The sequence below is a fragment of the Piliocolobus tephrosceles genome, chromosome 6 (genome assembly GCF_002776525.5).
Source record: "Piliocolobus tephrosceles isolate RC106 chromosome 6, ASM277652v3, whole genome shotgun sequence".
Taxonomy (NCBI): Eukaryota; Metazoa; Chordata; class Mammalia; order Primates; family Cercopithecidae; genus Piliocolobus; species Piliocolobus tephrosceles.
Window position 1 is genome coordinate 138,075,115 of NC_045439.1, and position 27,883 is coordinate 138,102,997.

The 27,883-nt window shown below is 40.9% G+C and overlaps 1 protein-coding gene and 1 pseudogene across 1 annotated transcript; one reads left to right on the plus strand and one right to left on the minus strand.

Moving 5' to 3' along the window:
• Nucleotides 1-27,883, minus strand: MTFMT (mitochondrial methionyl-tRNA formyltransferase). The gene is made up of 9 exons (XM_023220874.1): nt 27,658-27,883; nt 25,110-25,319; nt 21,599-21,721; nt 18,888-18,990; nt 17,281-17,356; nt 13,198-13,289; nt 3,156-3,234; nt 1,893-1,975; nt 1-262 (listed from the first exon to the last, which is right to left on the minus strand). The coding sequence occupies exons 1-9, from the start codon at nt 27,855-27,857 to the stop codon at nt 83-85; spliced, it is 1,146 nt and encodes a 381-aa protein (XP_023076642.1). The 5' UTR covers nt 27,858-27,883; the 3' UTR covers nt 1-82.
• On the plus strand, nt 24,363-24,893 carry LOC111548392 (annotated as a pseudogene).

Genomic DNA, 27,883 nt, shown 5'->3' on the forward strand with positions numbered 1-27,883 from the left:
TTCCTTGTAAATAAGGTTTTTAATAAATTACAAATACATAATAGATTTTTATCCATCTTCTTCCTAACTACTTAATGCATTGTTACATAGCAACAGTTTTTTTCTGCTTCTTCTTTGTTGGAAGTCTGAGCGTCTGAAATCTGCATTGGCTTGGTTGAGCTTGGGAATTTTTGTGGTACCAGGGGTGCAAATATCCATTGTAGAAGTCAGTAGCTGTTAATGCTTTCTTGAGCATCAATGATCGAACACCAATCCAACTATCCTAAAGGGCAAAATACAAATAGTGAATAGGCAGGGGTGGCAAAACTAAAAAGCCAAGTAAATATCAGTTTATACAATTTTTATCATGGAAACAAACAAACCAACAAACCTTTACTAAATGCCTAGCTGCAAATAGCACTATACTAAGTAACATGTAGAATTCCTTGACTCTTATTAGGTTGGTGCAAAAGTCATTGCAGTTTTTGCCACTGAAATTAAAAGCTTATTACCAAGGAGCGATAACAAATGTATAGTCCTGTATAAATGTATTTAAATACAAAGGGAGCAGAATAAAAGATATGTAACATGAAATACATACATAGGCCAGGCGTGGTAGCTCATGCCTATAATCCCAGCACTTTGGGAGGCCAAGGCAGGTGGATCACCTGAGGTCAAGAATTCGTGACCAGCCTGACCAACATGGCGAAACTCTGTCTCTACTAAAAATAGAAAAATTAGCCAGGCGTGGTGGCAGGTGCCTGTAATCCCAGCTACTTGGAAGACTGAGGCAGAAGAATCGCTTGAACCCAGGAGGTGGAGGTTGCAGTGAGCTGAGATCGCGCCACTACACTCCAGCCTGGGCAACTCCATCTCAAAAAACAAAACAAAACAAAACAAACAAAACAAAACAAAACAAAAAAACCAAAACATATATATAGACCTGGAAAAGGACAGCAAGACATATGCATCCAGCACCGTTCCAGAATAAGCTGACAAGAGACAAAGACAGGTTGATGGAGTTTTGTATTCACAGTCTGTAGATCAATCTATCACACATTTTAAACCTTTTTTTTTTTTTTTTTTTTTTTTTTGTGATGGAGTTTTGCTCTTATTGCCCAGGCTGGAGTGCAATGGCACGATCTTGGCTCACCACGACCTCCGCCTCCCGGGTTCAAGCGATTCTCCTGCCTAAGCCTCCCAAGTAGCTGGGATTACAGGCGTCTGCCACCACACTTGGCTAATTTTTGTATTTTTAGTAGAGACAGGGTTTCTCCATGTTGGTCAGGCTGGTCTCGAACTCCTGACCTCAGATCATCCACCCACCTTAGCCTCCCAAAGTGCTGGGATTACAGGTGTGAGCCACTGTGCCTGGCTAAACCTCTTCTTAAGTATGAAATATCTCACATGAACACCATATGATGCAAAATACCTAGGAAATGGAAGGAATGTAGAACGCTTCTCAGAACACACCATGGTCTTATAAATAAAACAATAATGATTCCAAAGTTATTTTAAATAGTTCAGAAATCTCTTTACTACTGTTAAGTAGTAAAAGCAAGTAGGATTCATGTCCTGTGGTAGTTCAGCCAGACATTTTGATATGACTGTCTTTTATGTTACCAAGCACAAGAGCTGTTAATTAAATTGGGCTGCTAAAACTACACGTTATTTTAAGAAAGCACTCAAGTTATTGAATCTTCTTTCTTTGATTGAGTAATAATAATGCCTTGGCAAAACTTCATCACTTTCAAAAAATTATGCTACAGACTTCACTATTTCTTAAGAAAATTAAATGGCCTCTTGACCAAATCTGATGGACTGGTAGTTAAGTTCCAACTAAAAATAATAAATGATACAGACTATAAACACAGTAAAACAACTATGATAACTTGAAACTATGGAAAACATACCTTGCAATAAACCAACAGTATTTGTGACTGTTTGTGGTATATCACTGATCCTGGAATAAGAGCCTGTCTCGTTAATTTTGGATCTGAAGAATGGAAAAAAGAAAAGACATATAAGAGAGAAAAGCAATTATGCAACTTCATAGTACTTCTTAAAAATCAAAAAACATCTTGGGAAGCAGTACTGATATTGGAGAGAACACATTTGCTGATGATGCTGACTTTGTAAATCAAAACTTACAAGGAAGCCACAGTGCTTTCTGTACATCAGAAACCCAAAGGAAAGCTGCCTATGAACATACAAAGCTGTAATTCCTTTACCCAGTGACCACCTAAAACGCTGAATCTATAAGTTTTGTGTTAGCACTTTGGTGAAATAACTAGCCAACGGGGGAAATACACGGGATGTTTAGGATTTAATCTGGCCCTTTCATCCCTGCCCAAACAAATCCTAATTCCTAGGTTCCTGGGGAACTCCAACTATCTCTAAATTAAACCGGCTTCCTCTGTGGCTCACATTCCTTCTGTCCACCATATTGGGAGGGTGCTGATGGGCCTTAGAATGGACCTGTGGCATGGTGTATGAATACACTCTGGCCTAGATTTTCACTGAGTTGCCCAGATATTTTCGTTATAATATTCACCAGAATGAAACTAATCGAGTCATTCTGCACTCTCTGAAAACCGTAAGGCAGGAAATCACAGAGCTTAAAATGGGATGGGAACACTGCTCTGCCTACTCCCCAGGTTCTTGTAATGATTTTTTTTTTTTTTTTTTAATGGAGTTTCACTTGTTGCCCAGGCTGGAGTGCAATGGCACAATCTTGGCTCACTGAAACCTCTGCCTCCCAGGTTCAAGTGACTCTCCTGCCTCAGCCTCCCAAGTAGCTGGGATTACAGGCATGCGCCACCATGCCCAGCTACATTTTTGTGTTTAGTAGAGACAGGGCTTCACCATGTTGGTCAGGCTTGTCTTGAACTCTTGACCTCAGGTGATCCACCCGCCTCGGCCTCCCAAAGTGCTGGAATTATAGGCGTGAGCCACCGCACCAGGCCAGTTCTTGTAATGATTAAATGAGAAAATACATGAGAATGAGTGTTGCAAAGAATAAGACAATAAGTGAATGAAAAGTATTATCATTACTGAACTGAAACAAACTAAAATAATGCTTATTTTTAGTAATTGTGACATATGATAAAACAGACGTATTTCCAGATAGACTACAGTGAAAACCGTTTCCACGTTCGCTATTCAAAAGTTAGTACCAGCAAGGACTGAACTGTTCACTTCTACCAAATCCAGAAGTTTAATGGTATTCGCCATCCAGAGCGTCTGCAATGGAATCTGCAAGTAAAATTAAAGAAGGTATGATAATAGAATACACTCAACTCCCGAACAATTTTCAACTACTATTTTGTGTTAATCTGGACTTTTCCTGCAATTAGAGGAATTGGGAACTCAGTCACTAAGTTTGATGGAACAGACCATAAACATGACTCTCTATCTCAGTGTTTCCAGGATTTATAAGATCTTAAATGTTACTTTTAAATCAATGTTTATATCTAATATACTAATATTTCCAATTAAAAACATATTATTCTTATAAAAAATGCAAGCATTACATCAATTATGTTAAAAGATTTTAGAAAATGATAGTATTCTGTATTTATTCCCATCTCTATTAACGACTATTAAGTTTGATGTGCATTTCCCTGTATTTCTTTCTACAAATATTATAAAAATGTAGAACACACTGATAGAGACAGGAGACAGTCAAGTGCTACCCAGGTCATTATGCACAGGGGGCTTGCCTAAACATGTCCATGGTGAAAAATTCTGTCCCTTAACACATATGCAGTAAAGGAAATAAATCAATGTGGCGTGGCTCAGACTAAGAGCCCGCATGAGCACTGGAAGAATGGGGGTGGAGCCACCAGGAATTTGTGCCTCATGCGGGGGAAGAGCCTGGCCTCTTCAGCTCCTGTGTGGTAGCCTGGTATTCAATCTGTGGGGTGGAAGCCTGTTGGCAGGACCCCCTCTTTTTTGCTGAGAGCTTTCTTTTAATAAATTCCTCTCTCCTCACCTTTCAATGTGTCCACGTGCCTAATTTTTCCTGGTTGTGAGACAAGAACCCAGATTTTAGCTGAGTTAAGGAGCAAAAAGTCCTGCATCAATACTGTTTTACAAGGACTTTTGTTATTTGACCATAAAGCATTGATGTTTCATCAGTACATATTTATTTCTTTCTCTCTGCTGCACAGTAACCCGTTTTATGAATACATAATTTATGCAACAACTATCTTTATGATAGATATTTCAGTTATTTTCAATTTATTGCTATTTATAACACTATAAACTAGGGTAATAGCCTTGTAGATATATCTTTGAGCACTTACACATTTCTGGATAATAGTTTTGGGGTTTTTTGTTTGTTTTTAAAGTGGAATGCCTGGGTTAAACAGCATCAACATTTTATTGCTAAACTGCCTGGATAAGTGAGAAAAAAAATATGATAATCTCTTGCTGTTTATTATTAGTGAAGCTGAGGAGTTGTCCATGTATTTATGTGCACTTTTATTTCTCTGTAACCCGCCTGTTTATGCCCTGGTTAAAACTGGGATGGTTATCTCATTAATTTCCTAAATATTTTCTATATTTAGGAAATTCGCCTTTTAACTCTCTTTTTTTTTTTTGAGACGGAGTCTTGCTCTATCACCCAGGCTGGAATGCAGTGGGGGATCTCAGCTCACTGCAAGCTCCGCCTCCCGAGTTCACGCCATTCTCCTGCCTCAGCCTCCCGAGTAGCTGGGACTACAGGCGCCCGCCACCTCGCCAGGCTAGTTTTTTGTATTTTTTAGTAGAGACGGGGTTTCACCGTGTTAGCCAGGATGGTCTCGATCTCCTGACCTTGTAATCCACCTGTCTCGGCCTCCCAAAGTGCTAGGATTACAGGTTTGAGCCACCGCGCCCTGCCTGCCTTTTAACTCTTATATGTTGTAAATATTTTCCTCAGTTTGCTGACTTTTAATCTTGGGGACAGCCACTTTTTCCATGCATAAGTTTTTTATTTTCATAATTATAAGTCTTTTATCTCATGACTTTGGTGGTTCATATCATACTTAAAAAGGCTTACTCCACACTTTAAGATTATTAAATATTGTCAAATTATTCAGTTGTGCTTTTTTCTAGTCCTTTTGATTTTATTTTTATATTTAAATCCTTGATACATCTATATTTTGATTTTTTTATTAAGGTAAAAAACACGTAAGAAAAATCTACTCGGCCAGGCGCGGTGGCTCAAGCCTGTAATCCCAGCACTTTGGGAGGCCGAGACGGGCAGATCACAAGGTCAGGAGATCGAGACCATCCTGGCTAACACGGTGAAACCCCGTCTCTACTAAAAAAATACAAAAAATTAGCCGGGCGTGGTGGCCGGTGCCTGTAGTCCCAGCTACTCCGGAGGCTGAGCCAGGAGAATGGCCTGAACCTGGGAGGCGGAGCTTGCAGTGAGCCGAGATCGCGCCACTGCACTCCAGCCTGGGCGACAGAGCAAGACTCCTCAAAAAAAAAAAAAAAAAAAAGAAAAATCTACTCAATTAACAAATTGTAAGTATACCGTACAGTATTAACTACATATGCATTGTTATAATATAGCAGTTACTATGATTTTAAAAGATAGGATTTGAGGGTTTCCCCCACCAATGGTTGGACAGTTATCCCAATGCTATTTACTAGATAATCCATCTTACCCCTCCCTTCCTTTATCATGTAACACATTTCCAACATACCTGAGATCCTAGAGGCTGATTTAAATATGTTAATAAAAATTAACACACACTAGGAAATAAGTTCTCTCAAATTTCTGAATTGAATGCATTTATTTCCAGACTGTAGTTCATTCCTCTATTTCATAGATGAAGAGAGTGAGGCTCAGAGAAATGCAGCTGTTTTCCCAAGGTTGGACCCAGCTAGTTAGTAGCAAAGCCACGATTGGCTCCTGTTTTCTGATTCTCAGTGCAGTGCTCTTTTTATGACATCCCTTAAAGAGGGTATTTAACTTTGAGAAGAGTTAGGTTGTTGTAATAATTTGAACATTAAGTCAAATAAGTAAATGAATTTGAAGAACAAGTTCATAACCGTATCTACGTCATATCCTCTTCTATAACTTGCTGGCTCACTTCTCTTTAGCCTGCTTCAATAAAAGTTCTGAAACAATTTTCATATGTGCAATTTTTTTCTTTTAAATAACTCAAAATATTTTTGAAACATGTTTACTGACTAAAAAAAGATTTCTATTTACTGAGAGTAATAAACATGCTAGGTACATACTCAGAATATAGTCTTGTTCTGGAGGAGGTAAAGCTCACCTTATCAACAGAGCATTGTAGAAAGGAAAGGGATGGTAAGAATATAATTGTTTTGGTGTCTGCCATCACTACTGCCAAAACAGTATGTTTGCATGAATTTACATTCACCTAGTTCATTTCCTTTGATCTTGACAGTTGTGTACATGGTCATTAACCCCACTTTAGAGGTAAAAAATGCAGAAGCTCAAAGACAAGGGCCTTCCTCTTGGTTAGTAAAGGGCAGCTCTAGGAACCAAACCCCACCTTCTGGCTCAGTCTTATATAGCACAAAGTGTTTCTCCGTGTACAGGGAAGATAAACTGCAGAGAGTAAGAATCATCATGTAGTAAGTTACAGGTGCCAAGAGATTTCAAGCTACTGGCCTAAATTGCATCTCAGGAAGTTGTCTACTTGGTATCTCCATATGAATGTCTTCTAACTTAACATATGTCAAACTTAACATTGCCAAAACTATTGATTTCTCTTCCCAAATTTGTTCCTCCCCAAACATCCTCATCTCAATTAAATGGTTCCACTATTCACCCAGTTTCTCAAGCCAAAAATCTATGAATGATCCTAATTTATCTTGCCCTAATTTCCCAGATTCCATCAGCAAATCCCACTGACTCTATCTCCAAGCATAGTCTGGATGTCCACTTCTTTGTATCCACCATTATCATTGTTCCAAACTGCCATCATCTGTCATCTGCCTATAGTTGCAGCAGCTTCTTCTTTTCTTCTTCTTCTTTTTTTTTTTTTAAGACAGGATCTTGCTCTGTCGCCCAGGCTGGAGTACAGTGGTGGAATCACAGCTCACTGCAGTCTCAACCTCTCAGGGTCAAGTGATCATCCTACCTCAGCCACCCGAGTAGCTGGGACTATAGGTGTATCCCACGATACCCAGCTAATTTTTGTATATTGTGTAAGAGACAGGGTTTCACCATGTTGCCCAGACTGGTCTGGAACTCCAGGACTCAAGCAATTCGCTCTTCTTGGCCTCCCAAAGTGCCGGTATTACAGGTGTGAGCCACCATGCCCAACCAGTTCCCTAACTGACCTTCACTCCACTCTCTAGCAGCAGCCAGGGCAAACTTTTAAGAATGTACATACCTAATCCCATTACTCCCCTGCCGTGTCCCTCTGATGTCATCCCATTGCACATCAATCCTACTCAATCTTGCTTCTCACCTCACCTTAGCTACTCTCCATCTTGCCAGCTATACTCCAGCCACACCAGCCTCATTTCTGTCCCTCAAACATGTCCAACTCTTTTTCATCTTGGGTTGTTTTGACGGCTTTATTGAGATATAATTCACATACCAGAAAATTCACCCTTTTGAAGCTTCCAAATCAGTGGTTTTTAGTAGACTCAGAGTCGTTCAACCAATGCCACTCGTTTTTTTCTTGCCTAATTTTTAGAACATTTTCATCACCCATCTTCCCCACAAAAAACACACACCCATTATCAGAAACCTCCCATTATCCTCTCTCCTCCAGCCTATGGATTTGCCTATTTTGGACATTTCATATAAATGGAATAATAACATATGTAGTCTGTTGTGAAATAGTTTTTTCACTTAGCATAGTGTTTTTCAGGTTCATCCATGTCACAGCATGTGATTATGGTTATGGCTGAGTATTAATAATATTCCATTGTATGGCTATACCACATTTTATTTATGTATCCATCAGTTGGATATTTGGGTTGTTTTCACTTTTTAGCTATTCTGAATAATGCTGCTATGAAGATTCAGGTACACATTTGTGTGTGAGCATAATGTCTCCAATTCTCTTCAGTATAAACCTAGGAATGGAAATACTGGGTCATAAGATGATTTTGTGTTTAACTTTTTGAGGAACTGCCAAATTGTTTTCCACACAGGTTGCACCATTTTTAGAGGTAAACGTGGTACCACGAATGTATGAAGTTTCCAAATTTCTCCGCATCCTTGCCAACACTAGTTTTTGTCTGTTTTTTGAATTATAGCCATCCTAATGGGTGTGAAGTGGTATCTCATTGTGGTTCTGATTTGCATATCCCTAAAGACTGATGAAGTTGATCATCTTTTATGTGCTTATTGGCCATTCATATTATGTATCTGCTTGAAAGAAATGTCTACTCAGGGCCCAGGGCGGTGGCTCATGCCTGTAATCCCAGCACTTAGGGAGGCCGAGGCGGGTGAATCACCTGAGGATAGGAGTTCAAGACCAGCCAGGTCAACATGGTGAAACCCTGTCTCTACTAAAAGTACAAAAATTAGCCGGGTGTGGTGGCGCATGCCTATAATCCCAGCTACTCGGGAGGCTGAGGCAGGAGAATCGCTTGAACCCAGGAGGCTGAAGTTGCAATGAGTCGAGGTCGCGCCACTGCACTCCAGCCTGGGCAACAAGAGCACGATTCCATCTCAAAAACAAACAAAAAAGAAATGTCTACTCAGTCTTTTTGGCCATTTTAAATTGGGTTATTTGTCGTTTTACTGCAGAGATGTTGTAAGAGTTCTTTACTCTAGATATTAGGCCCTTATCAGTTATACAATTTGCAAATATTCCCTCCCATTCTGTAAGCTGTCTTTTTTTTTTTTTGAGATAGGGTGGGCCGGGCGCGGTGGCTCAAGCCTGTAATCCCAGCACTTTGGGAGGCCGAGATGGGCAGATCACGAGGTCAGGAGATCGAGACCATCCTGGCTAACACGGTGAGACCCTGTCTCTACTAAAAAATACAAAAAAAAACTAGCCGGGCGAGGTGGTGGGCGCCTGTAGTCCCAGCAACTCTGGAGGCTGAGGCAGGAGAATGGCGTGAACCCGGGAGGCAGAGCTTGCAGTGAGCTGAGATCTGGCCACTGCACTCCAGCCTGGGAGACAGAGCAAGACTCCGTCTCAAAAAAAAAAAAAAAAAAAAAAAAAATCAATTGTCCATAAACGTATGGGTTTATTCCTAGACTTTAAAAAAAAATTTGAGACAGAGTCTCACTCTGTCACCTAGGCTGGAGTGCAGTGGGTGTGATCTCAGTTAACTGCAACTTCCACCTCCCAGGTTCAAGCGATTCTTGTGCCTCAGCCTCTTGAGAAGCTGGGACTACAAGCGTATGCCACCACATCTGGCTAATTTTTGTAAATATTTTTAGTGGAGATGAGGTTTCACCATGTTGGCCAGGCTGGTTTCAAACTCCTGACCTCAAGTGATACACCTGCCTCAGCCTGCCAAAGTGCTGGGATTACAGGCATGAGCCATCATGCCTGGCCTATTTCTAGACCCTTAATTTGATTCCAATGAACTATAGCCAGTACCACACTATCTTGGTTACTGCAGTTTTGCAGCAAGTTTTGAAACTGAGAAAGTGAGTCCTCCAATTTTGTTAGTTTTGGTTATCCTGGGCCCCTTGCAATTCCATATACATTTTAGGAGCAGCTTGTCAATTTGTACAAAGAAGCCAATTGGGATTTTTTTTAGGAATTGTGTTGAATCTGTACATCAATTTGGGGAGTAGAGACATCTTAACAATACTAAGTTTATCCAATCAATGATATGGGGGGGTCTTTCCATTTACTTGGGTCTTCTTTACTGTTTATTAGCTCTAAAAGTTTTTTGGGAAATTCTTCATGATTTTTTATATGCAAGATCATATCATCTACAAACAGAGACAGCTTTACTTCTTCCTTTCCAACCTTTTGTTTGGTTGTCTTTTGTTTCTTTTTTCTTGTCTAATTGCCCCAACAGAACAAAGTTAAATAGAAGACATTTAACTTGGAGAGAGCAGACATCTTTATCTTCTTTGTGATCTTAAGGGAAAGGCTTTGTCTTTCTTCTATTTTCTTTCTTTCTTTTCTTTTTTTTCTTTAAGAGACACAGTCTGGCTATATGGTCTAGGCTGGTCTCTAACTCTTGGCCTCAAACAATCCTCCTGCTAAGCCTCCAAAATACCTGGGACTACAAGCGTCCACCACTGCGCTTGGCTTCTTTCATTAAGTATGATGTTAGTTATAGGATCTTCATAGATATCCTTTATCAAGTTGAGGAAATGCTCTTCTATTTATTAGTGAGGTTTTTTAAAAATGTGTTGGATTTTGTCAAATGCTTTTCTGCATCTATCGAGACAGTGATGTAGCTTTTGTCCTTTACTAATATGATATGTTACATTGACTGATTTTCATATGTTGAACCAACCTTGCATTCCTGGGATAAATCCCACTTGGGGCAGGGTGTGATGGCTCACACCTGTAATCCCAGCACTTTGGGAGGCTGAGGTGGGCGGATCACTCAAGTTTAGGAGTTTGAGACCAGCCTGGCTGACATGGTGAAACCCCACCTCTACTAAAAATACAAAAAAATTAGCTGAGCATGGTGCTGCATGCCTGTAGTCCCAGCTACTCAGGAGGCTGTGGTAGGATAATTGCTTGAGCCCAGAAGGCGGAGGTTGCAGTGAGCTGAAACTGCACAATTATACTCCAGCCTAGGCGACAGGGCGAGATACCATCTCAAAAAAAAAAAAAAAAAAAAAAAAAAAATTCCACTTTGTCATCGTATATAATCCTTTGTTATATGTTGTTGGATTCGGTTTGCTAACTCTGTGAGGACTTATGCATCTATATTCAGGGATATCAATCTGTAGTTTTCTTTTCTTGTGATTCTTTATTTGGGTTAGCCCACCTTGGGTTTTGTACTAGCTGTTCCTCTGCCTGGAATGCTCTTCTCTGATCTAGGCATGGCTGGCTCCTTATTGTCTTTCAGATCTCAGCTTAAGTGTCAGAGAGAGGCTTTCCCTATCACCAATCTAAAATAACCTCCAGTTATTGTATCACATGATCCTATTTTTATTTTCATCAAGGAATTCATCACACCATTTGATTTTTTTGTTGTTGTTGAGAAGGAGGTTTGCTCTTGTTGCCCAGGCTGGAGTGTAATGTGCAATCTCGGCTCACCATAACCTCCACCTTCTGGGTTCAAGCAATTCTCCTGCCTCAGCCTCCCAAGTAGCTGGGATTACAGGCATGTGCCACTTGGCCTGGCTAATTTTTTTGTATTTTTAGTACAGACAGGGTTTCTCCATGTTGGTCAGGCTGGTCTCGAACTCCTGACCTCAGGTGATCCGCCCACCTTGGCCTGCCAAAGTGTTGAGATTACAGGTGTGAGCCACTGTGCCCGGTCTTTTTTTCTTTCCTTTTGAGACAGAGTCTTGCTCTGTTGCCCAGGCTGGAGTGCGGTGGCATGATCTCGGCTCACAGCAACCTCTGCCTCCTAGGTTCAAGCAATTCTCCTCCCTCAGCCTTCCTAGTAGCTGGGCTTATAGGCACATGCCACTACGCCCAGCTAATTATTTTGCGTGTTTTTAGTACAGACAGGGTTTCATCATGTTGGTCAGGCTGGTCTCAAACTCCTGACCTCAGATGATGCATCTGCGTCAGCCTCCCAAAGCGCTAGGATTACAGGGGTGAGCCACCATGCCTGGCCTGATTTTTTTTTTTTGCTTATTTGTTGTCTGTCCTCCCCCACCACCTGTATCTATAGTACCTAGTACATTACTTGACACATAATAGGCCTTCAATAAATATTTTGTTTAATGAATGAATGAATAATAGCAGCTGTCATTTAATGAGTACCTATTGTGTGTCAGATACTGTACAAGTGCTGTAAATACATTATACCAGCCCTGATATTCCAATGAACAAACTAAAGTTCAGAGGTTAAATAACTTTCCTGAGTCTACAAAGTTAGGAAGTGGCAGAGTCAAGACGGAACCCAACTCTGTCTGGCCCTATAGTCCTTGTTTCCTGATGCCACTCTGTGGCAGCAGGAAAATGATAGGATTTGAAGTAAGACAGATCTCGTTCAAAACCTGACACTGACTTTCATTAACTAGCAACACGACATTGAGTAACACTTAATAACAATTCATTACCTACTTTAAGCCTCAATTTCTTCAATTTTAAAATGGGATGATAATAACTATAACATAAGTCTGTGATCCTCCTTATTGAAGAATTTAGCATGCTATAGATATCCAATGGTCGTTCCCCATTTTACCCAACATTAATTAACAGAGATGGTCCATTAAAAACCACACACTTGGCCAGGCACAGTGGCTCATGCCTGTAACCCCAGGACTTTGGGAGGCTGAGGAGAGCGGATCACTTGAGCTCAGGAGTTCATGACCAGCCTGGGCAACATGGCAAAACCCCATCTCTACAAAAAAATACAAATTTAGCCAGGTGTCGTGGTGTGTGCCTGTGGTTGCAGCTACTCAGGGGCTGTCACAGGAGGCTCACTTGAGCCTGGGAGGCAGAGGTAGCAGTGAGCCAAGGTTTCAACACTGTACTCCAGGCCTGGGTGACAGAGCCAGATCCTGTCTGAAAAAATAAAACAAAACACACACACACACACACACACACACACACACACACACACAGTAAGCCCAGTTTTCAAATAACACAAGTAGCTATTGAAATGAAAGAAAAAAACCCCACAAATGTATCAATGAACTAAGAATTTAACTCAGACATTTGAACAAACTGTTATATTACTACACTTGGTGTACCATATGTAGAAATCAATGATTTAACAATCTGATTGTAAAACATTGGCCAAAGGCAGAAAGACATATTGGAAAAAACACAGGATTAGGAGTGAGAAGATTTAAGTTCATTATTTAGTGACTGGACATTCCTGTTAGTCATCTCATTTTCTTTCCCCTCACCTATGAAGTAGGACAGTAAAACTTGGTTATGTGAAACTGCAATATACATGTATTTAAAAGTGCTTTGTGAATTCTAAGGTCTGTATAAACACTTTAAACAATTGAAAGAATTTTTAAGAATAAATTTCAGGTTTCCTAGGTTTTGTTCCTAAGATAAACCTTTTATTTGGGATACATTTGGGATTATTCCTAAATAAAAATATTTACAAAGCAAATTACACACATAGAAAACCAACTAGGCAAAACTGCAACCTGACTTCCCAACTTACTATATTTCCAATGGCACGGTAAAGTCTGAATATTTGTTCTGAAGTTTGTTCCTCCCATTTTACACAACTGGTACCAGCAGAAATCTTAGGGGCTACAAGATAAAGCCAAGAGCAAAAATGAACATCAGGGTCAATGTCCATGAGTTGATAGCTATTGATACTAAGTAAGAGATACCAGAAAATTCATTCTAATCTCTCGACTTTTCTATACGTTCAAAATTTTCCATATATCAAGTAAAAATAATACATAAACAATCATATAAATACTAAAAGAAAACATGGGTGAACTTCTTTACATCCTGGGAGTAGAAAATACCCTTCTAACTATGAAATGAGATTAAACTTTTTTTTTTTTTTTGAGACAGGGTTTTGCTCTATTACCCAGGCTGGAGTGCAGTGGCATGATCTCAGCTCACTGCAACCTCCACCTCCCAGGTTCAAGAGATTCTTTCTCAGCCTCTCGAGTAGCTGGGACTACAGGCATGCACTACCATGCCTGGCTAATTTTTTGTATTTTTAGTAGAGAAGGGGTTTCGCCATGTTTGCCAGGCTGGTCTTGAACTCCTAACCTTAAGTGATCCACCTGCCTCATCCTCCCAAAGTGCTAGGATTAGATGCGTGAGCTACCATGCCTAGCCAAAATAAACTTTTTTTTAAAAATGAGACAAAAAGAAATGCCATAAATCAAAAAACAAATGACAAACTGAATTTGTAAATTATCTCAGAGAGGACTAATTTCTCTATTATGAAATATAAGTACTCAAAAAATGGAAAAGAAAAAGACCAAAATGTTGATAGGAAAATGGGAAAAAAGATATAACACTATCCAGAAAAAAGAAATGCAAATAGTTTTTAAATATATGACAAGATCTTCAACATTACTGACAGGAATAAGGTACATTAAAACTACTCCACGTAGTTTTACTATACTGTTACAAATAACTATGTGCATGTTATCTTCCTAATCTTATTAGTACTATTATTTGAAATAGCAAAAGATTGGAAATAACCCAAATGCCCATCAATCAGACATCTGTTGGGTAAATTATGATATATTCACATAACTGAGAACTATGTCATCACAAAAAAACAAAAAGGAGGCCAGGCATGCCTTTGGGAGGCCAAGGCAGGAGGATGACTTGAGTCTAGGAGTTCAAGACCAACCTAAGCAAAATAGTTAGAACTTGTCTCTACAACAAATTAAAAAATTAGCCAGGCATGGTGGAATGTACCTGCAGTCCCAGCTACTCGGGAGGCTGAGGTGGGAGGATTGCTTGAGACTGGGAGTTTGAGACTGCAGTAAGCCATGATCACACTTTTGCACTCCAGCCCAGGTAACAGAGACCCTATCTCAAAAAAAAAACATGAAAGAAAGAGGAAAATCTCTTCTCACTAATAGGAAGTAGTCTCCAAGATACACTATTAAGTGAAAAAACAAAGGCAAAGAAGAATATGTATTTAATGCCGCCTTTTGTGAAGGAAAAATAAAAAATAACACTATGTATGTGTTTGCTTATTTTGGCAAAAGGAAACACTGGAAGACTAAATCAGAAACTAATAAAAATATTTCCTATAGAGGGAGGAATATGGGTTAGATGAGATAGAGACTGAAGTAGGACTTCTATGAGTATACTTTCTAAGCTGTTTTAACTTTTGAAGCATGTAAATATTTTATGCATTCAAAAAATAAAATTTAACCATAAAAGAAAATAAAGCAACCCTTAAAATAAAAAATAAAAAATAAAAACCAACTGAAACTTAACTATGTATGAAACTAGGTAACAAAACCACATGGAAAAAATTATCATTACCAGGAAATTTTGAAGGCAGTAATCTGACTGTATATCCTTAGGATATATTCTAAGGATCAAAAAGGAAAACTGTAAAGAAATCTTAAATCTTACTTAGTATTTTTACTGTTAGTAGTAACATTGGTATTGTAATGCTGAAACGATGTTATGAATAGCAAATAAATAGGTTAATATTTAAAAAAAGATAGTGTGAGAAAATATAAGGAAACCCTTTAATGATAAATTTGAATCATAAACAATATAAGCTTAAATATTTTTAAAAAATATAATTTCTAGTTTCGTCCACTGATATCTTATCTTGCCACACACTGTTGTATCAGATGATCTCTAACTATCGACCCCACTAAAATGAACAAGAGCTCCCTGGAAATCACACTGGTAGATTTCAATGTGGGCCAGAGGACATACGGGGAGCCTGGGACATTACTGTGGTGGAAGCAAGGAAGCACTCCAAACTAGTGGGAAATGAAGAGTGTTAACAGAATGTAGGAGCCAAATTTAAGAGGCTCCCACTGGGCAAATATGGGAAATTTGATCAATACAAAGAATTACGACTGTAAAACACAATCAGTGAAAATCTACGTGTCAAGTGATACTAAAAAGAACACATCTGACACCAAAACTGAAGGCAATTAATGGCGTCAACTTCTTACGCTAATTAAAGAGAAAGAATTAAGCCCCTGTCCCCATTTTAGGATTAACTAAAATTCATCTCCAATTAATAAGGAAAAACTCTTCTTTCCAGAACAATACCAGCTATTAAATGTAAAAGGAATTAGAAAATTGCCATTTTGTAATCCATAGTGAAATAATTCATTTGGGCAAGGAATATCAATCTGTACTAAAACCATCATGTGAAAGGTTGTTGGTGAACAGGATATCTGCACAGTGCCAGAGTATTACCCCACAGATTACCTGCTAATTGCAAAAGGGAAAACACATCTTAACACTGGAAAGATCTGGTGGTCACCATCTCAACCAAGTGATCAAACTTAGCTTCACTTGCTTTAGTACAACCGGATACCTTGGCTTACTCAAGTGGTATCTTAAGACTGCAGGGGACAAAAGTAAGACTTCTCTAGGTATATTAACTTTTGAATCAGCTATATGTTTTATATATTCAAAAAATAACATTTAATCATAAAGAAAAATAAGAAGTAATCCCTAAAATTAAAAAACTGAAACAAATGTTTATACTCCTAACTCTACTAAAAAAAAAAAAAAGAAGAAAACAAACATCACTGAAACACACTTTTTCCAAAAACTTTCAGCCTGAATCCAGCCAAACCTTTAGAACTAATTATAGGAAATATAAGTGATAGGGAACAAGTTAAACAACACTGGAAGAAAACAAACAAATCAAATAACTGGCCTGGTCTCTTCAAAAAGTCAATGACATACAGCGAGGAAAAAAAGAGGAATCTTTTTTAGAGACTAAAGAGACATAACAACTAATTACAACTAAATCCTAGTTTGAAAAATAAAACAACTATAACATAAATTTTTAGACAATTAGGAACACTTAAATATGAACTGAACATTGGATGCTATTAGGAAATTGTTCATTTTTCTTAGGAAAAGCACACTACTTAGAAATGAAAGATCATGATTCATACTTCCAAATGAATAAGCAAAATTTAAAATACACATATTAAATACATAGAAAGAAAATATGGACAAACATTAATAATTGTTGACTCTGGGGTAAACTGGTGTTTATTATACCAGTCTTTCTATTTAATATTTTTTTTTTTTTTTGAGACGGAGTCTCGCTCTGTCGCCCGGGCTGGAGTGCAGTGGCTGGATCTCAGCTCACTGCAAGCACCGCCTCTCGGGTTTACGCCATTCTCCTGCCTCAGCCTCCGGAGTAGCTGGGACTACGGGCGCCCGCCACCTCGCCTGGCTAGTTTTTTGTATTTTTTAGTAGAGACGGGGTTTCACTGTGTTAGCCAGGATGGTCTCGATCTCCTGACCTCGTGATCCACCCGTCTCGGCCTCCCAAAGTGCTGGGATTACAGGCTTGAGCCACCGCGCCCGGCCTTTTATTTAATATTTTCAAAATCAAAAAGTTGGGAAAAAATGCTCAATCCTTCATGAGGCTATATGCTAAGAGGGAGAAAGAATGCTTTCTACCATTCTGTGGAAAAGCACATAAAAGTGGGCACTCAATCAAAATTAAGGGAAAAGTACAGCTAAGAAGTCAGAATGTTCAGATGCTATCATGACAAGCAGAACCTTTAGAAAGATGTGAGAGTCTGCAGCCCCCACTCACCATAAGTCGCCCCCTCTGTTGGCTGCTGCCTTCCATTGCTCAGACTTTCAGGCAAATTTTTCAAAACTGAAATGAGCTACAAAAAAAAAGAGTGTGATATATTCAAAATGAACACAAGAACAAAAGCAGAAACACATTACAATTCAGTACCATGAAATAATTTTTTTTTTTCTTTTTCTGTTTTTCAATTTAAAAAATTTTTTCTTGGCCGGGCGCGGTGGTTCAAGTCTGTAATCCCAGCACTTTGGGAGGCCGAGACGGGCAGATCACGAGGTCAGGAGATCGAGACCATCCTGGCTAACACGGTGAAACCCCGTCTCTACTAAAAAATACGAAAAACTAGGCGGGTGAGGTGGCGGGCGCCTGTAGTCCCAGCTACTCAGGAGGCTGAGGCAGGAGAATGGCGTGAACTCAGGAGGCGGAGCTTGCAGTGAGCTGAGATCCGGCCACTGCACTCCAGCCCGGGCGACAAAGCGAGACTCCGTCTCAAAAAAAAAAAAAAAAATTTTTTTTCTTTACTATTGGTTTTTCAAGGCTGAACCTATAACTTTAAAAGATCTATGTGGCAGGGCAAGGTAGTACATTGGCTTAAGCTGTGAGGATAGGTGTCTACTTGGGGAAACCTCAGTAGAGATTCTGCTGTCTGTAGATACAGGTCATTGATTCACTTCTAGAGAATGCTGTGGAAGCTTTGGCATCAGGAGAGCCCATGCTTGGCTATATACACTCTCACCCCAAGGGTAACAAGGCAGTGAAATCTCATAAGAGAATGTACTATGGAGTCACCCAGCTCTGGGTTCAAGTCCTAGTTCCACCACCTACCAGCTGTCTCATTGTGGAAAAGTTATTTAGCTTGTCTCTGGCCTTCAATGTCATCATCTGTGAAACAATCAACAGCAACAACTACCTCAAAGTTGGGAGGGTAAGAAAAAAAAGTCCACAGAGTATCTAGAACAGTCGTAGTACACAAGCCAATGTTCAATAAATGGCAGTCACTATCATTAAGATCATTTGTGAGGTAAGTGCCTAGAATAGGAAACACCATCTATACAGGTGGGGAAAAAATATATATTCCTCTGTATAAAATTAACCCGTTCATACGGAAAACATAAATTTAGTCATTAAACATTTACCCTGACCCTACTCATGCAGTCTCAATGAGCTATATATACAAAGCCACAGAGAGAAGAAAGATCATCTACAGGTAGAACGGTCAGCAGAATTCTAGCGTAAATGACTGAAGCCAGGCAAAGAAATGGAAGGAAAGAGTCGCTTAGGAAATTGCTGTTAGTTCATCTGACGGGGATGCAAGGTATACATATGAAAGTGAGAAGACTGAAATTGGGAAGAATAGTCTAAGGCCACACTATGACATATAAGATCACCTATCTCACTTGAAAGCCTTTATTTAGTACTTACTCCTCGTAAAATTCTCGAAGATTCACATAAGATCACAAATGCCAGGCTAATTTTTAGGAAGCCAAAGACAGAAACTACCCTTTTTTGTTTTCAAGAAAATTAGAAGTCACAAAATTGTTCTTCTTTTCATAACCACTTAGGAAACCCACTAAATGAGTAAAAAGCAGTAGGATATTGGAGAATTTTACCATGTTGGCACCCAGTCTTGACAACACTGCTTCCAATTCCTTTGCAGTGCTCTTGGGTGGCACAGGAATAGTTTCTTGTTTGAGAATTGGACCTACATCAAACCTAGCAAAAAATCAAAAGCAAATAACAATGATTACTATTTCCTGAATCAATGTTTGTCTACACACAAAAAGATACAAGCTGGGTACAGTGGTCTGCATGCCTATAGTCCCAGTTGCTCGGGAGGCTGAGGCAGCAGAATTGCTTGATCCCTGGAGTTTGAGACCAGCCTGGGCAACACAGCTAGCCCTTATCTCTTAAAAAATAAAAAAATAAAAAAAGATAGCCATTAGCAAGGAAGATATGTCAGTTTGAAAGATGGGAAAACAAAATATGGCCTGTATTTAGAGTCTAAATTTATTTTTTCCTAAAGCAAAGGAAGGATACAGTTGCGTATCAGGAATTTAATTACAATTACAGAAAAAGTATACCATCAGTAATAGCATGAAAAAAATCTCTGTATATGAAAAGCATAAGGCAAAGAATTTATTTTCCATGGAAGTACAGTTAGGATATTCATAATTATTTCTTTCTTTCTTTCTTTCTTTTTTTTTTGAGACGGAGTCTGGCTCTGTCGCCCAGGCTGGAGTGCAGTGGCCGGATCTCAGCTCACTGCAAGCTCCGCCTCCCAGGTTTACACCATTCCCCTGCCTCAGCCTCCCGAGTAGCTGGGACTACAGGCGCCCGCCACCTCACCCAGCTAGTTTTTTGTATTTTTTAGTAGAGATGGGGTTTTACCGTGTTAGCCAGGATGGTCTCGATCTCCTGACCTAGTGATCCACCCGTCTCGGCCTCCCAAAGTGCTGGGATTATAGGCTTGAGCCACCGTGCCTGGCCCATAATTATTTCTTTCTATAGTCCTTTCCTCAAAGGATAAGAGTTTTGCCTAGATTATCACCATGGGTGATTATAAGTAGGGCCAGGCGTGTTGGCTCATGCTTGTAATCACCGCACTTTGAGAGACCGAGGTGGGCGGATCATGAGGTCGAGAGATCGAGACCATCCTGGCCAACATGGTGAAACCCCATCTCTACTAAAAATACAAAAAAATTAGCTGGGCATGGTGGTGTGTGCCTGTAGTCCTAGCTACTCGGGATGCTGCAGCAGGAGAATCGCTTGAACTTGGGAAGCTGAGGTTGCAGTGAGCTGAGATCACTGCACTACATTCCAGCCTGGGTGACAGAGTGAGACTTCGCCTCAAGAAAAAAAAAAAAAGTAAATGTAAGTATATTTGCATTCCCACAAGTCTGACATTTTACATCAAGCTCTGTAAACACCGGCCATAGGTTTTCATGAGAAATATGCTTTACTTAAATTTTTTTACTTTGTGTTTTTGTTAATTCTACTTCTAACCTAGGAGCTTTAATAATATGTTTATTGTGAAAAATTGCAAACATTCACAAAAACAGAGTGAACAGTCTAATGAATCATCATATATACATCATTCAGATTTTTTTTTTTTTTGAGACGGAGTCTCGCTCTGTCGCCCAGGCTGGAGTGCAGTGGCCGGATCTCAGCTCACTGCAAGCTCCGCCCCCTGGGTTTACGCCATTCTCCGGCCTCAGCCTCCGGAGTAGCTGTCGTTTTTTGTATTTTTTAGTAGAGACGAGGTTTCACCGCGTTAGCCAGGATGGTCTCGATCTCCTGACCTCGTGATCCGCCCATCTCGGCCTCCCAAAGTGCTGGGATTACAAGCTTGAGCCACCGCGCCCGGCCCAGATTTTTTTTTTTGAGACATGTTCTTGCTCCATCACCCAGGCTGGAATGCAATGGCGCGATCTTGCCTCACTGCAGCCTCAACCTCCTAGGCTGAAGAGATCCTCTTCACCTCAGCCTCCTGAGTAACTGGGACTACAGGTGTGTATCACCACACCTGGCTAATTTTTTTATTTTTTATATGTTGCCCAGGGTGGTATTGAACTCCCGGACTCAAGTGATCTTCCCACCTCGGCCTCCCAAAGTGTTAGGATTACAGGCATGAGCCAGCAGGCCTGGCTCAGATTTTAGAACTACCAAAGTTTTGCCACTCTTTTCTCATCTACTCCCTCTCTTGTTTTCTGAAGTTAAAGCAAATCCCAGATTCCCAGATACCATGTTGTTCTTGTGAACTTGTGAATTATGCTTTTCTAAGGGGAAATTAGGTGGTAACAGGCAGAGATTGAATAAACTCCTCAAGTAATTCTAAATAATTGTTTTTAAAAAATTGTTCTAAATTGTTCTAAACTGTAGGTATGACAGGACAAAACGAATGTTTTAGGACAATTAAATTGCATATTGATATACAATGTATTCTTATTTCAGGTTCCAAAAATTTTTTGGCCATAGTTTAGAAACCAAGGCCAGCAAAACCAAGATTCAGAACAATTCACACACAAAAATCCATCTCTCATTTATACAACGTCTTTTTTGAAATCCAAGTATTGATAATATAACTGATTTCAATTAACAAATTAAAATTTTCATATGCACTTTAAAGAGACCCTGCATAAATACCAAAAGACATACGGTTGATGTTAGAAACCAGGAGAAAACAGAAAGGATATAAAAGCAAAAGAAGCCCTCTGGAGTCACAGAAATTAGTGAGCACCACCCATTCATCCATTGCCCCCCAAACAGGCTGACATCAACATTTAAAATCACAAAAATCTCAAGAAAGAAAAATACGTGCTACCTTTTAGGTCTAATTTGCATAATTGTTACTCCAGTAACTGTGTCTCCGTGAAGCACTGTATGGATTACAGGGGCTGGGCCACGCCATCTCGGGAGGCAACTCGGATGGACATTCAATATGCCACTGAGTTAGAAGACGCAGAAATTAGTATGTCAGTGGGCTTTACCACTTTGTTACCAGTACCTAAGCTATTATGCTACTTTTCATTATGAAACTTTCCCAGAAATTTGGAAAAACTGACAGTTAAATCTAAGTCTTTTATCACCTGAAACGAAAAACGTTAGATGTTAATTCACTCTCTTACCGTAAGAAACCAATGAAATTTAATTAAAAACAGAACCAGGACAACTATTCGCTGTCTAAAGATGTTCTGGCTGGGTGCAGTGGCTCATGCCTGTAATCCCTGCACTTTGGGAGGCCAAAGCGGGCAGATCACCTGAGATCGGGAGTTTGAGACCAGCCTGACCAACATGGAGAAACCCTGTCTCTACTAAAAATACAAAATTAGCCAGGTGTGGTGGCGCATGCTTGTAATCCCAGCTACTCGGAAGGCTAAGGCAGAAGAATCGCTTGAACTCGGGAGGCGGAGGTTGTGGTAAGCCGAGATCACACCATTGCATTCCAGCATGGGCAACAAAAGCGAAACTCTGTCTCAAACAAACAGACAAAAAAGATGTTCTACAACAGCCCATGATGTCTGGGAGTTTTTAAATAAAATTTTAAAATGCATTTATGACTATAAGAGAACCACTCAAACCCTATTATGCATCTCATGAACAATTCTAATTTTATAGTTTAGTCACATAACTATCCTCACTTCACTTGGTTTACATACAGACTGCCTAAAATAAGCTTTTTCTTTTTTTTCTTTATTTAAAAATTTTTTTCAGACAGGGTCTCGCTCTGTTGCCCAGGCTGGATGGCTCACTGCAGCCTCAACCTCCCAAGCTCAAGAGATCCTCCCACCTCAGCCTCCTAAGTTGCTGAGACTACAAGTGCATCCACCATATCCAGATACTTTTTTATTTTTTGTAGAGATAGGGTCTTAGGATGCTGCCCAGGGTGATCTCCAACTCCTAGCTTCCAGTGACCTGCCTCGGCCTCCCAAAATGCTGGGATCGATCACAGACGTGAGCCACCACGCCCAGCCTAAAATAAGCTTCTTGAATCCCCACCAAATGATCCATTCACTTTTGCTGTTTATCCCAATATACCTATCATCCACTCATGTGCAATTTAAATACTTTATTAATCTGTCATTAGTTTAATGATGCCTCCATCAGCATGATTCTGTGCACTTGGGAGCATGTACATATGAGAAAGTCTTATATTCTGAGTCTCACTGTTCAGCCCAATCCAACAAACATTCACTGAGCACACTCCATGTGTGGGCACTGTTCTAAGTGTTAGGCATACAAGCAGCAGTGAACCAGACAGAAAAAAAAAACCCTGTCCTCAGGGAGTTTATGTACAAAGAGTGGGAGATAAGCAAGAAAAAACAAAATATGTAAAAGGTTTGCCAGATGATGCTGAGGGCTATGGAGAAAATAAAGCAAAGAGGAATATGAGGGGGACAGATTACAATTTTAGTAGTGGTCAGAGAGAGCTTTCTCTTGAACAAGAACATGAAGAAGGAAATAACTATGCATAATATGGGAGAAAAGCATTCCAGGCAGAGGGGACATTAAGTACAAAGATCTTGAAGAAGATAAATGCTCGGCAAGTTCAAGGCACAGCTGGGAGGCCAGTTAGGCCTGGCCTAACTTTTATTCTGAGTAAGACAGAAAACTACCAGAGGATTTTGAGCAGAGTGACATGATCTGACTTATGTTTTAAAAGGATCACTTTGAGGCAGGGTACAGTGGCTCATGCCTGTAATCCCAAAACTTTGGTAGGCCAAGGCAGGAAAATTACGGGCAGCTAGGAGTTTGAGACCAGCTTGGGGCACGTAGCGAGACCCCTGTCTCCAAAAAAAAAAAAAAAAAAGAGCTGGGTGTGGTGGCACATTCCTATAGTCCTAGCTACTCAGAAGGCTGAGGCAGGAAGATCCCTTGAGTCTGGGGCTGCAGTGAGCTATGATAGCAACACCGTACTCCAGCCTGGGTGACAGCAAGACTCTGTCTCTAAAAACAATAAAATAGAAATAAATAAATAAGTAAATACAGGATCATTTTGGCTGCTGGACTGGTAAAAGACTGAGAGGGCCAAGGACAGAAGCAGGGACCAGTTAGGAGGCTTCTGTAGTAATGTAGGCGAGAGTAGCAGCAGTGGAAGTGATGAGATATAGACAGATTCTACACAGATTTTGAAGGCAGAGCCAATAGAATTTACTGATGGATTGGATATGGGGTGTAAGAAATCAAGCATGACTCCAGGATTTTGGTGCAAGCAGCTAGAAGGATGGAGTAGCCATTTACTGAGATAAAGATTTTAGGAGATGCTTTGGGTATCTTGAATGTAAAGCGGCTATCAGACATCCAAGCAGAGCTGTGGAGGCAGTAGGTATTAGGGGACTAGAGTTTGGGGACAGAGCTGAGCTAGAGGGACCAATTTGGGTGTTTTCAGCATATATATGGAATTTAAACGAAGGTGGATGAAAGCTTACAGAGGGTGATAAGGAATTAAATACATTTTGACAACTCATGCCACAAATAAAATGTTCTTTAGTACTTAAAAAGAAAGTATCAGGCCGAGTCATGTGTCAGCCAAATATGGCTGTGCTCAGGCAAGTTGAGCAAAGGCTTCAGTGAGCATAAGGCTCAAGATGGAAAATCATAAATCCAGTACTATCAAGGAAAACTTAACAATTTTTGATGTCATAACCAGAAAAATTAACCAGCTTCCACAAGCAGAATGGAATCTACCTGAACAGGGATCAGCATATGTTGGATTTAATGCTGCCCTCTGTGGCCTCATAGCAAATAGTCTTTTTCAACGCATCCTGAACATGGCACAGGCTCTTATAGCTGCTGACTTACCAATGGCAGTGATCCCTTTTCTTACAACAAACACAGCTTACAAAAGTTTTGTAAATTTTCCTTCGAATACAGGTGATTTGAATTGTGAAACCTGTACCATAACACAGAATGGATTGGTTGGTCTTGCTTTTGGTGGTCTATACCCTGTTTTCTTGTCTATACCTGTGACTGGAGGCCTAGCAGCCTGGTATGAATCAACTCTGTTACCAGAGAAAGGGAACATCTTAAGTTACTGGATTCAAATTTCTAAGCCTGTCTTTAGAAAGATGTTATCTCCTATTGTGTTCCAGACTGTTTGCAGCATACCTTGGGTTTAAACAATATAAACTACTTATAAAGGCCCTTCAGTTACCTGAAGCTGGCAGAGAAATTCATTGACTTTAAGCAAACATGTACACAAAAATAAAATGGTAAAAATAAAAAAAAAGATTACAGAAAGCATAACTGGAGTTCAAATTATCACATTTTAGATACAAGGCCCATTTATAAAGACCAAGGTTTCTATACTGTATTTCCTTACAAATAAAACTTACTAGGGAAATTTAAGAATAAGAGCCTCACTCAAAAGTCGGCCAAACGAAGCCACTACTCCAACATCATATTCTCCAGATCCCACGTCCGGCCACTCGTATATTGGAAGCTGAGACCGCACAGCATATTGCTTCACTGGCAATCCTCTTGGTGACGGGGAAGGCATTGTGACCACCTCCAGTTTGTCGATTAACTCTTCCTCTTTGTTTTCCCTAAGTTAGATTGGAAGAAAAGTGTAAGTGTTAAGGCAATGACTCAAGGCTAAAATGACTTCACATATCGCTAAGAATGTGTATGATTAAACTCATGAAGCATTTAGGGCTAAATGCTTAAAACTAGTGTGGGAGACTGAGTTTTCATTTTTTCTTTTTTGAGATGGAGTCTCACTCTGTCACCCAGGCTGGAGTGCAGTGGAGTGATCTCAGCTCACTGTAACCTCTGCCCCCGGGGTTCAAGTGATTCCCCTGACTCAAGTCTCCCAAGTAGCTGGGATTACAGGCATTTACCACCACACCCAGCTAACTTTTGTGTTTTTTAGCGGAGGCAGGGTTCCCCATGTTGGCCAGGCTGGTCTCGAACTCCTGACCTCAAGTGATCCGTCTGCCTCCACTTCCCAAAGTGCTGAGATTACATGCGTGAACCATCATGCCCGGCCTCAGTTTTCATTTTTTATTTAATTTTTATTACTTAAAATGTAAAGAGCGACACATGGCTAGTGGCTACTGTTTGAACAGTATCATTCTAGGGATTTCCTGTGCATACAGAAACATATATAGTATGGATACTTTACACAACTGGGATATTACATACTGCTTTGCATTTTTTTCCTCTTAACAATGCTATTTATGCCATGATATGAGTCTTCTTGAAAAATGGGTTAAATATACATATACTTATATTTGCACTGAACATTTCTAGAAGGAACTGAAAACAGTGGCTGTCTCTGGATAAAGGAACTGGGAACTGCTAAAGAGAGGTGGAAGTAGGTAACTTTTCACTGTATATCCTTTGAATCCATGGAACTTTTTTTTACCATAACCATGATATCATCACACTACTTTTTAAAAAACAAAAATACATAACATGGGCATCATTCCATGGCAGTACATGTAGCAGTACCTCATCCTTTTTACCTGCTGCATAGTATTCTAGTACCCAGGGGGGAACATTTATTAAACAGGTATTGTATGCACATGTTAAGGAGTTATGAGGAGTATGCCCTGGGGCACTATAAAGAAAGCACAGGAGTAATGGAGCTTGCCAAGTGAAGCATCATCAGAAGTATCAGGATAGGCCAGGAATGATGGCTCATGCCTGTAATCTCAGCACTTCGGGAAGCCAAAGTGGGAGGATTGCTCGATCCCAGGAGTTTGAGATAAGCCTGGACAACATGGTGAAAACCTGCCTCTACAAAAAAATTAAAAATCAGGCGTGATGGTGCGCGCCCGTAGTCCTAGCTATTCTGGAAGCTGAGGTGGGAGGACTGCTTGATCCTTGAAGTCGAGGCTGCAGTGAGCTATGAGCTGGCCACTACACTCCAGCCTGGGCGACAGCGCGAGACCCCGCCTCAAAAACAAACAAAAACAAAAGTGTTGGTATAAATGTATAAACGCAGTGAGAGACGCATGTGACAACAGCAGCCCATGGAGGATGTGCAAAGGCAACACGGGGTTTCCTTCCGGGTGTGTGCACAGAGGGGTGTGTGGAGGGAGGAAAACCACACAGGGGATTGACGAAGGATTCAATACATGAGGGGCTGCAGGGAAGTATTTGTAGGGAAGAGGAGATACGGATGACAAAAAAAGTGGAAGGGGGACTGCGTCAGGAAAAAACAGAAACAGAATGGGGAAATAAAAAACACTAATTGGGAAAAAGAGAGAAGTATATATGGTCTTGCCACCACATACCATGGACTCTCAGGACTGGCTGGATTTCAAATAATTTTCTTTCCCAGTAAACAAGACTTGTTAAATATTATGAATACTAAATGTATACCTAACAGTTCTGATTTATAAATTTATCCTTTTGAAAACAGGAAGCTTGTGGAGTACGTCCTTGTATACAAGGAGTACAGGGGGAGCAAAAGAGCATGGGTGTGCCGAAGGATGGGGGCAGCAGGAGGAAATACAAAGCAGGGAACTTTGAAGTGGGACCCGGTTTTAGTCCGAACCACCTCGGCTGATGATCGCATAACCTCTCTGAGCCACGGATTCCCCACACGCAAAACGGGAAGGGAGGCCGTGGGACTGGCCCGAGGGATGCAGGCAGAGCGCCCAGCCCCGGCTAGGCACAGCGTGGGTGGCGGGGCGCCTGGAGAACCCACAGAGGCCGCGGGGAGTGGGGGTCGCAGACCGCAGGGACTGGGCGCCCCAAGGCTGACCGGCGGGAATGGCGCACCTTCCGGGCGCCGGGAGACGCCGAGATCTGGGCCCACACCGCTATGGCGCCCCTGCTTTCCGCGACCAGAAGTCCAAAACCCTCGGGGCCGGCCGCCCGGGCGCGGCCTGGGGGCCTTCAGCGGCCGGGTCCCCGGATCCCTGGCCCGGGTACCTGGCGGCATGCAGCGCCCGCAGCGCCTCGCAGGCGAACTGGTCCGTGCCGAAGAAGAGCACCCGCCAGGGAGGCTTCTCGCGGACTCTGGAGTCCTCCCAGCCGAGCCGGGCCAGAGCTCGCCACTGGGGACTCGGCCTCCCACGCCCAGCGCCATGAGCCAACGGAGGACCCCAGCAGCGCCGCACCAACACCCTCATCGCCTAGGTTGCCGGCGGCCCGCTCT